This window comes from Ranitomeya variabilis, chromosome 8 (genome assembly GCF_051348905.1).
Source record: "Ranitomeya variabilis isolate aRanVar5 chromosome 8, aRanVar5.hap1, whole genome shotgun sequence".
In the NCBI taxonomy this organism is placed as follows: domain Eukaryota; kingdom Metazoa; phylum Chordata; class Amphibia; order Anura; family Dendrobatidae; genus Ranitomeya; species Ranitomeya variabilis.
The window spans coordinates 39,621,256-39,632,611 of record NC_135239.1 but is presented as its reverse complement, the minus strand read 5'-3'; the positions used below and the strand labels follow the sequence as shown (position 1 = coordinate 39,632,611).

At 41.6% G+C, this 11,356-nt stretch overlaps 1 protein-coding gene across 2 annotated transcripts in view; it reads right to left on the bottom strand.

The window, feature by feature from the left end:
• Positions 1 to 256: 256 nt before the first annotated feature.
• BRINP2 (BMP/retinoic acid inducible neural specific 2) overlaps positions 257 to 11,356 on the bottom strand; it is a 380,544-nt gene continuing 369,444 nt past the window's right edge. For both annotated transcript variants that reach the window (XM_077277295.1, XM_077277294.1), the window contains exon 8: positions 257 to 2,704. In XM_077277295.1, coding sequence (XP_077133410.1) covers positions 1,579 to 2,704 — 1,126 coding nt within the window. In that variant the 3' untranslated portion in view covers positions 257 to 1,578. The remainder of the gene's footprint in view (positions 2,705 to 11,356) is intronic.

The window sequence follows — 11,356 nt, the reverse complement described above, 5'->3', positions numbered from 1 at the left end:
TTTAAGCCCATAGTAAAAGAAATAAATCAGTCCCGGAAAACTATTTTAATATAATCAGATTAGGCTACTATTATGCCTACAACACTTCTCAAAAACATATAAACTTTATGAACAAAGAGTATTACACGCAATGGTATGCAGAAATATAGACCTTCCTAAGAAAAAAATTACTATAGCATGGCAAAAAATGCAAGTGCTAAGTGCTCTAATTCATTAATGTCTAGCAGTGAGTGGGAAGTGTCAATTGGACAACATAAAGGCCTACAAAGCTTCCTTTTCTTTATTGAGCCCTGTTTGAGATACAAAGATTTGAAAACACATGGCCACAGGTAGGTTATAAATCACCTTATGGCACATTCAAACAAAAAAAGGACTTTACGTGCCAAATGGCTTAGAAAATAACCAATAATCTTTTGTCATGCTCAACAGTGCATAATTAGTTCAACCTGCGTCCATTGATAGAATGTATTTACTATATGCCAATACTGGCTTTTCTTGACCTTGAAGAAATCATATTTTCTCTTTCTAGGCTTCCGACACTTATTTCAACATAGGCTGTATTCTTGAGTCACTCAATGGGCCTCTGTTCCACTGGTACAAATCTGCATTCATTACCAGGTCTACATACAAATTAAATATCGCTAAATTGCATCAGGGACTACAATGCTCCCTTCTTGTGTCGTCTTAAGCCCATACACACAATGAGACCTGGATATTCATAATCACACACTTAAACCTTGTGTCCACACAGACACACTCAGAATGTGTACTTATTCAAAACATCAACACACAATGGTCACTGAAAAGTCTTATATTTTCTTGTGCTTTTTTGTCAGTTTTTGCAAATTTATGACCTTTATAATGAATGACTAAGCTCCATTAACCCCCTTTGTACCAGACGAAGCACACTTTTGTAAATGTCACTGGTGACAGTAATAAGGCTTTGTAGGAGATAGTTGTACTGTTAGGTTAACACTAACAGTAAGGTATGTATGTACCAAGATTTTTTTTCTCTTTCTGAGTAGGTCATATACATTTACATTTGACACTTTTTGAAAATAAAACTCCTTATACTACATTTTTGTGTTCTTTCTTTATGTGACTTGCTTTTGTTTGGGTCATCTTGATGTATCAAACTGTAAATCCTCAAGAGATCTTCAGTATTCTTAGACATAGGAGAGCAAGATGTTTTTTATTCGTGGATCAATCTGAATATGGCTTTGGCTGTGAAATTTTCTAGAGTTTTTTCATCTTGGTGAACTTTCACAGCTGGCCCACATAGCTTGCCCTACTGAGCTGCATAAACCAGAATTCATCAAGTCGCGTGAGATTGGGCATTATTCTCTTTGCACAGTTCAATTTGCAGTATTGACTAGGACGAAAGTTGGACCTTTTTTGTTGATATCCTTCTTTTTAGTTTTAACAATCTGTATTAACTTTTTTTTCCCCAATACAACAGGATATTGCAGACCCAAGAAAACAGATGTGGTTTCCAGGATTGACTTCCCAAGAGGAAGACATTGTACATAATTTATGGGCCTTATGTGTTGAAAGAGCAAATAAATCCAAGCTGAACTTTTAGCTGCAGAGCTTTGTTGTCTCATAAGTAGAACCGTTGGGAAGTTGACTGCTGAATAAAGCAAGTTGGGCCTGTATTCTTCCCACCTCATTGCTGCTCATCTTCAGCCGGTGTCGCAGTAGGCAGCTAAATAGATCCAGTTTATGGACACCGGGAGGAGATAAGAAATTCACTCGCTTTCTTAGCTCTTGCATTTCTAGCAATGCAATTTCTCTGGACCCAGGTTGGTCTATTTGCTGCGCTAAGCCTCTGATGGCTTCTGGGTCAAAAGGTACACTGTAACCAAAGGCATGAAGACCGTCAATACGAACATACTCAGGATCTTCTAATTTATCATCCAAAGTCTGTCTGTCAGTCCATTCTGCTGAATCTTCCTCTCCTTCTTCTTCTTCTTCTTCTTCCAAAGGATTGCTTCTCATGTAAAAGTGAACGGTTTCAAAAAATGACCGCCAGCGGTGGCCTAGTATCAAAGTCCAATTCTGGCAACGGTCTCCTCCCTCCATGTCCCAAGTTTTCTCCCAACTTGGATAACCTTGTTCTCCTGCAGGCAGCAACCAGCTTTCTGAGTGACTCCCTCCAAAAGGATTCACATAAACGGTTACTTGGGGGTCTCTTGTACCATTTCCGGCAAGACAGAGACGCATTGAAAGTCCTAAAAGTAGGTGCAGCTGCCTTGGCCAGTGTTTGTTGCTCTTGCAGGTGAGGAGCATACGCTTCCTGCCACCCATTTGAAACCACATGCCTAGCCGCAGATCTCCAGAAATAAAGAAAGCTGGAGCTCTTAAGCGTCCATCCCGCTTAAGAAGCAAATATTTCACTTCTAAGTCCTGTAAAGTACCTTCTGTCCCAAGGTAAGGTTCTGAGGACTCAGGCACTGAAGGCACACACAGGCCTTGAGCTGTTAATGTGTATCCAGGGTTGCAACTGGCACACTGGGCAGGGTGAATTGTTGAGCAGAGAGAACACAAGGGGCCAGGTCCTTGTATGCATGGAATGTTTTCCTGGCAGTTGGGATGCTGGAGAGTACAAGTACAGCTGTGAGAAGCCTCCAAAAATGTGCCAGAGACAAGTGATGCACTGCAATAAACAAGGGACTGGATGTGGTGCCACCAGTGAGAAACTGATCTGAGGGGAAACAAAAAAAAATGTTAATGAAATGAAACAAAACAAAATTATATTATTATTTGTGTAGATTTTTTAAGGTAACCTGTCAGCTGATTTATGTTGCCCAAACTATGATTCAGAGCCTTGCTGCTTTACTGAAATCAGGTATACCTTTCTTTGATACATCATTATACTGCTCCAGAGTTTTAGAGAAAATGTTGTTAGAAGATCTGGCTGGGAAGAAAAGTTGGAGACAATACTAGTTTGGCACTGCCCCAGGCAATAGATTCCCAGCACAGCTCCAGGTGATTGACAGGTCACTCTAAAGGTACCTTCACACGAAGCGACGCTGCAGCGATAGCGACAACGATGCCGATCGCTGCAGCGTCACTGTTTGGTCGCTGGAGAGCTGTCACACAGACCGCTCTCCAGCGACCAACGATGCAGAGGTCCCCGGGTAACCAGGGTAAACATCGGGTTGCTAAGCGCAGGGGCGCGCTTAGTAACCCGATGTTTACCCTGGTTACCAGCGTAAAATGTAAAAAAAACAAACAGTACATACTTACATGCGTCCCCCGGCGTCCGCTTCCTGTACTGACAGACTGACTGAGCGCCGGCAGTAGCAGGGCACAGCGGTGACGTCACCGCTGTGCTGTGCTTTCTCTTTCACTTTGCGGCGCTCAGTCAGTGTGGGAAGCGGACGCCGGGGGACGCATGTAAGTATGTACTGCTTGTTTTTTTTTACATTTTACGCTGGTAACCAGGGTAAACATCGGGTTACTAAGCGCAGCCCTGCGCTGGTATCATTGCTTTTGGTGTCAAACACAACGATACACGGCGATCGGACAACCAAATAAAGTTCTGAACTTTATTCAGTGACCAGCGACATCACAGCAGGATCCTGATCACTGCTGCGTGTCAAACGAAACGATATCGCTAGCCAGGACGCTGCAACGTCACGGATCGCTATCGTTATCGTTACAAAGTCATTTCGTGTGAAGGTACCTTTAGGGCTTGTTCATACTTTGCAGATTTTGCTGCGGATTTTTCCGCAGCGGATTTGGAAAAACCGCAGTGCAAAACCGCTGCGGTTTTCACTGCGGATTTTCCTGCGGTTTCTTCTGCGGATTCCTCTGCGGGTTTTCAACAGCACTTTCCTATTGGTGCATGTTGAAAACTGCTGCGGAATCCGCAGAAAGAAGTGACATGCTCCTTCTTTTTTTCCGCAGCGAATCCGCGCGGACTTTGCCGCATTTTTCCGCATTGTGGGCACAGCGGTTTTTGTTTTCCATAGGGTAACATTGTACTGTACTCTGCATGGAAAACTGCTGCGGATCCGCAGCGTCAAAACCGCTGCGGATCCGCAGCAAAAACCGCAAAGTGTGAACATAGCCTTATAGTAAGAGACCTGTCAATCACAACTGGGAAGAGGCAGGCGTGGCTGGTACCAATCTAGTCTGGTCTCCGGCTATTAAAAATTATAACCCAACAAGTCCATTCTAAAACAGTAAACCTTAAAAAAAAGCTATTTATTCCCTTTTTAACCTCTTCACAACAATGGAATTCTCCGTTTTCGCATTTTCATCTTTTGCTCCCCTTCTTCTCAGAGCCATACATTTTTTTTTATTTTTCCAACAACATGACCATGTGTGGGCTTCTTTTTTTGTGGGACGAGTTGTAATTTCGAACAATATCATTGATTTTACCATATAACTTACTGGAAAACAGGAAAAAGTGCAGTGAAATTGCTAAAAAGTGTAATTCCACAATTGTTTTCTTTTTAAGCATGTTTACTTAATGCTAAAACTGACCTGTCATTGTAATTCTCCAGGTCATTATGAGTTCACAGATGCCAAACATCTATAGGTTCTTTTTTATTAGAGTGGTGAAAAAAAATCAAAAGTTCGTTAAAAAAATGTGCAATTTTCTGAGACCCATAGCGCCTCTATTTTTTGGAATTTAGGCTGGGTGAAGGCTTATTGTTTTGAGTGCCAAACTAACAATTTTATTGTACCCTTTTAGGGTAGATACAATGTTTTGAACGGCTGTTATTTCTTTTTTTCATTGCAATGATGCCGCGACCAAAAAAACGTAATTCTGGAGTTTTGATTTTTTTTCTCATTACATTGTTTACCGATCGGATTCATTTAGTTTATATTTTGAATGCAGCGATACAAAATATGTGAATTTTTATTGTTTATTTTGAATGGGGCAAAAGGAGGTGATTTGAACATTTATAATTTTTTTATATTTTTTCAAAACCTTTTTTTTCTACTATTAATTTGCTTCAATAGTTATTGCTTGTGTTACACATAGCAGGGCTTCAGTATTGCTATGTGTCAACTAAATCATGATCTCCTATGAATGCTGGTCAGGGGCCGGCGTTTATAGGAGAACTGCAATGACAAGCACGGGGTTCTTCTGCAGATCCCCTGATTGTCATGCCAACCCAACAGCATTCAGAGATCATGTGACAGGGGCGCCCGTGGGTGTATTTGTGACCCACTTCTTGTAAGCACCAGTTAAATGCCGCTGTCAGAGATTAACAGTGATATTTAACATGTTAAATCCGTGGGTGGATTGCAATTCCACCTGTGGCTGTTAGAGGCACATGTCATGTGCCTGAAAAGATGTGGGCTCAGCCACGGAGCCCGCATCAAAGGGGGATACACAGCCTGTAACATACCTATAAGAATAAACTAAATAACAATGAAATAAGACAAACATATCTAGTGTCACAAAGTCCACAAAAGTCTGATGTATCAAATCATAAAAGTAATTAACCTAATAAAACCTAATGTAAACACTGAAAAGAGGAAACAAATGCAAGAATTCCTATTTTTCAGTCTCTAAATCACTCTTAAACAAAGCAAGAGAAAGCAATCAAACACCTTGTTGTTTGTATAACAAATGCCAGCTCCCCAGGCAAAAAATGAGCCTTCACCAGGTTGCATCCATCGAAAAATAAAAAAATGGAAAATTAAAAAAATTTGATTTACAAAGTTTTCATTTTTTAAAAATTAACCATTGAAATAATAAAAAAAACTGTACAAGTTTGGTATTGGTCACATTTGTGTTGACCTGGAGAATTATATTTCTATGTCTTTTTTTACTGCACAATTAATGCCGTATAAACGAACCCCCTCAAAAAAACATTGGCGGAATAGCATATTTTTCACCAATTCATTCATCCCCCTTGGAACTTTTTTGCCCGTTATTCTGTACATTATATGGGAAAGTGAATGGTGTTTCTCAAAACTACAACTTGCCATACAGAAAAATAGGCCCTAATACGACTATGTTGATGGAAAATAAGTAAAAAAGCTACAGCTCTGGAAAAGACTGGAGAAAAAGAAAAATGAAAAAAATTGTCCTGGCGTGAAAGGTTTAAACTTGAAAATCATATACAGAAGAGAAGTGAACCATTCAATAACTTCACAATGTGCCGGCATTATCAAAATATAAATTTCTGAATTGAATACATATATCTGGCTAGAATTATACACACGTCTGGGCTAATCAGATCTTGAGCGTTAGGGTCTGTAATTAAAGAGAAATTAAGTTAGACCAGGCGATTACGCTATTGAGACCAGATGCCGGTGTCCAGTTTTCTCCTAACTCATACCGAGAGCTTTATTTATGAAAGTTGTCGAGAAGACCTACATTACTCTCCAAAGTGGATTTATGTGTTTACTCCAGTAATTAAAGTAGCTATGCCTCTTTAAAGGTCAGTTTTGAGATAAATATAGCAGCCTAGCTAATTAAATATAACAATGTTAACAGGAAAGGTTGCGTTTCATTTAATTTCTTTGCAAATAAGGTGCACATTCCGTTTCTCAAAGCCGTCTCAAATCGAAAGGTTGAAAAGCATTTAGATTATAAAGCTTAAAAAAAGTCATAAATTATACAACATGGTCCCTAGTGGCTTTTAAAAGATGACATGTGATACATCTATGGAATCTAAATATTACAATTGATAGGAAGATGAATCACAGAACGACTTTATTGTTTATAATGTTAGAAGTATTTCTAAAGGTCGGCAACACTGCTGAAGAGAGTTTGTGCTTGAGGAAAGGACAGTAGTTCCATCACATCATAACCAAACAATCCCAGAGAAGCAAAGACCATAATTTATGCTCTAGAGTGAGTGCACTCATTTAGATTTGGCATAAGAAGAACAGATCTCGTCCAGCGTTTCCACCACAGTCGTGATGCTTGATTGTGTTACGCTACTCTTCAAGCCCGGAGCTCCTCTTTTACACATGTCCTTGAAAAAGACCCGTATTGGGTAGAAACGCTGGATGAAATCTGTTCTTCATGAGAACATTTGAGCCGGCTTCTTACCACAGCTCGCTTCTACTTGTCACTACAGCAACCGGAGATTGCTCTGATCACTGCTGTTTAACCGTCTACATGCAGCTGTCACCTCTAACATTTAAAAGGAATCTGTCACCATATTTTTATGATACCCTATCTGAGAACACTTTGATGTCAGGACAAAGACTGCGATGTGTCTCGAATTTAAAAAAAAAAAACATTTGCTGAATGCAAATTTTTGTGATTTTCATTGTACAAATCCAATAAATTAGTGGCTTGCCCAGGTGTCACTTTGTTGAATTCCAGAGGACTTGAAAGGTGGTAGAAAAAAAAAACTCTTGGGCCTTGCCAGTGTTGCCGCTCAGCCCCATTCTGGGATGGTGTATCAGACAGAAGAACACAGTAACAGACAAAAGAAGAGGCTGTATGAACTGAGGAAGACCACTCAAATGGTGCTGCACAGTGGGATAGGCAGGGGCTTAGTATTCATAGTAGATAGTGATAAGCTAGTGTACTCGTTGCTCGGGTTTTCCCAAGCACACTCAGGTGGTCTCCGAGTATTTATGACTGCTCACAGGTTTAGTTTTCATCGCGGCAGCTGAATGATTTACAGCTGCTAGCCAGCTTGATTACATGTGGGGATTCCCTAGCACCCAGGCAACCCCCACATGCACTCAGCCTGTCTAGTAGCTGTAAATCATTCAGCTGCAGCAAGGAAAACTAAATCTCCGAATACTAACAAATACTCGGAGACCACCCATGCAACGAGTGCACTCGCTTATCTGTTGTGAATTTGGTTTTTGGGCTCCCCCGGTGGTCACTGGTGGTACTGGACTTGTGTGCTTCACTTTCTCTGTTCACCTGTTTCCATCAGGTTATGGGAGTATCCTATTTAGCCTTGCTGCTCAGTTATTCTAGTGCCGGCCATCAATGTAACCAGAGCCTTTCTGTTGCATGTTCCTGCTTCTAGACTACTATCAGCTAAGTTGGACTCTTAGTCCTAAGTTTGTTTTGCATTTTTGTTCCAGTTCACAGTTATGTTATGTTTCTGTAGCTGGAAGCTCTTGTGGGCCGAAATTGCCACTCCGGTGTCATGAGTTGACACATGAGTCTTAAAGTAATTTCGGGATGGTATTTTAATAGGGTTTTCAGCTGACCGTGAAGTTCCCTATTGTATCTTCTTGCTATCTAGTAAGCGGACCTCGCTTTGCTGAACCTACCTTCATACTACGTATGTCTTTTCCTCTGAACTCACCGTCAATATATGTGGGGGGCTTCTGTCTCCTTTTTGGGGGAATTTCCCTTGAGGTAAGCCAGGTCTGTCTTTTCCTCTATTAGGGTTAGTTAGTCCTCCGGCTGGCGCTGGGCGTCTAGGGATAAAACGTAGGTACGTCACCCGGCCACTGTTAGTTGTGTGATAGGTTTAGCTCATGGTCAGCTCGAGATTCCATCACCCAAGAGCTGTTCTGTTATTTATGTTCTCTGACTTTCCCTTGCCATTGGGAATCATGACAGTATGGCCGGCCAAGGGTTAAAACCGTTGGCAGAAGAAAGGAGAGAAAAAGAAGTCTGCAGATTTTTTTTTTTTTCCTCTGAGCTTGCTTTTTAGTTGACTCAGTTGCATTTCTGCTCTAATTGCAGCCTTTGTCTCTCTCTCTCCTTCTAATCCTTGAATGGCTCTGATCTCACCTGATTAAAATGGATCCTCAGAGTGTGGCTACAGGTTTGAATAATCTTGCTATGAAGGTTCAAAATTTACAGGATTTTGTTATTCATGCTCCTATATCTGAACCTAGAATTCCTATACCAGAATTTTTCTCCGGGGATAGATCTCGTTTCCTGAATTTCAAAAATAATTGTAAATTATTTCTTTCCCTGAGATCTCGCTCCGCTGGAGATCCCGCACAGCAGGTTAAGATAGTAATTTCCTTGCTGCGGGGTGACCCTCAAAACTGGGCATTTGCATTGGCACCCGGGGATCCTGCGTTGCTCAATGTGGATGCGTTTTTTCTGGCTTTGGGGTTGCTTTATGAGGAACCTAACTTAGAGATTCAGGCTGAAAAAGCCTTGATGGCCCTATCTCAAGGGCAAGATGAAGCTGAAATATACTGCCAAAAATTTCGTAAATGGTCTGTGCTTACTCAGTGGAATGAGTGCGCCCTGGCGGCGAATTTCAGAGAGGGTCTCTCTGATGCCATTAAAGATGTTATGGTGGGGTTCCCTGCACCTACAGGTCTGAATGAGTCCATGACAATGGCTATTCAGATTGATCGGCGTTTGCGGGAGCGCAAACCTGTGCACCATTTGGCGGTGTCTTCTGAGAAGGCTCCAGAAAATATGCAATGTGATAGAATTCTGTCCAGAAGCGAACGGCAGAATTTTAGGCGAAAAAATGGGTTGTGCTTCTATTGTGGTGATTCAACTCATGTTATATCAGCATGCTCTAAACGTACAAAAAAGGTTGATAAGTCTATTTCAATTGGCACTTTACAGTCTAAGTTTATTCTGTCTGTGACCTTGATTTGTTCATTATCGTCAATTACCGCGGATGCCTATGTCGACTCTGGCGCCGCTTTGAGTCTAATGGATTGGTCCTTTGCCAGGCGCTGTGGGTTTGATCTAGAGCCTCTGGAAGTTCCTATACCTCTGAAGGGTATTGACTCTACACCATTGGCTAGTAATAAACCACAATACTGGACACAAGTGACTATGCGTATGAATCCAGACCATCAGGAGATGATTCGCTTCCTTGTGTTGTACAATCTACATGACGTTTTGGTGCTCGGATTACCATGGTTACAATCTCATAACCCAGTCCTTGACTGGAAAGCAATGTCTGTGTTAAGCTGGGGATGTCAGGGGGCTCATGGGGACGTACCTTTGGTTTCCATTGCGTCATCTATTCCCTCTGAGATTCCGGAATTTTTATCTGATTATCGTGATGTTTTTGAGGAGCCTAAGCTTGGTTCACTACCTCCTCACAGAGATTGCGATTGTGCCATAGATCTGATTCCGGGCAGTAAATTTCCAAAGGGTCGTTTATTTAATCTATCTGTACCTGAACATGCTGCTATGCGAGAATATATTAAGGAGTCCCTGGAAAAGGGACATATTCGTCCTTCTTCATCTCCCTTAGGAGCCGGTTTTTTCTTTGTATCTAAAAAAGATGGCTCTTTGAGGCCGTGTATTGATTATCGACTCTTGAATAAAATTACAGTCAAATATCAGTATCCTCTGCCACTGCTTACTGATTTGTTTGCTCGAATAAAAGGGGCTAAGTGGTTCTCTAAGATTGATCTCCGTGGGGCGTATAATTTGGTGCGAATTAAGCAGGGGGATGAGTGGAAAACCGCATTTAATACGCCCGAGGGCCATTTTGAGTATTTAGTAATGCCTTTTGGTCTTTCAAATGCCCCTTCAGTCTTTCAGTCCTTTATGCATGACATTTTCCGTGAATATTTGGATAAATTTATGATCGTGTATCTGGATGATATTTTGTTTTTTTCGGATGACTGGGATTCTCATGTCCAACAGGTCAGGAGGGTTTTTCAGGTTTTGCAGGCTAATTCCTTGTGTGTGAAGGGTTCTAAGTGTATTTTTGGGGTTCAAAAGATTTCTTTTTTGGGGTACATTTTTTCCCCCTCTTCCATTGAGATGGATCCTGTCAAGGTTCGGGCTATTTGTGATTGGACGCAACCTTCTTCTCTTAAGAGCCTTCAGAAATTTTTGGGCTTTGCTAATTTTTATCGTCGATTTATAACTGGTTTTTCTGATGTTGCTAAACCTTTGACTGATTTGACCAAAAAGGGTGCTGATGTTGCTGATTGGTCCCCTGCTGCTGTGGAGGCCTTTCGGGAGCTTAAGCGCCGCTTTTCTTCCGCCCCTGTGTTGCGTCAGCCTGATGTTACTCTTCCTTTTCAGGTTGAGGTCGATGCTTCCGAGATCGGAGCTGGGGCGGTCTTGTCGCAGAAAAGTTCCGACTGCTCCGTGATGAGACCTTGTGCGTTCTTTTCTCGAAAATTTTCGCCCGCCGAGCGAAATTATGATATTGGTAATCGGGAGCTTTTGGCTATGAAGTGGGCTTTTGAGGAGTGGCGTCATTGGCTTGAGGGGGCCAGACATCAGGTGGTGGTATTGACCGATCACAAGAATTTGATTTATCTTGAGTCTGCCAGGCGCTTGAATCCTAGACAGGCGCGCTGGTCGTTGTTTTTCTCTCGGTTTAATTTTGTGGTCTCATACTTACCGGGTTCTAAAAATGTGAAGGCGGATGCCCTTTCTAGGAGTTTTGAGCCTGATTCCCCTGGTGATTCTGAACCTACAGGTATCCTTAAGGATGGGGTGATATTATCTGCT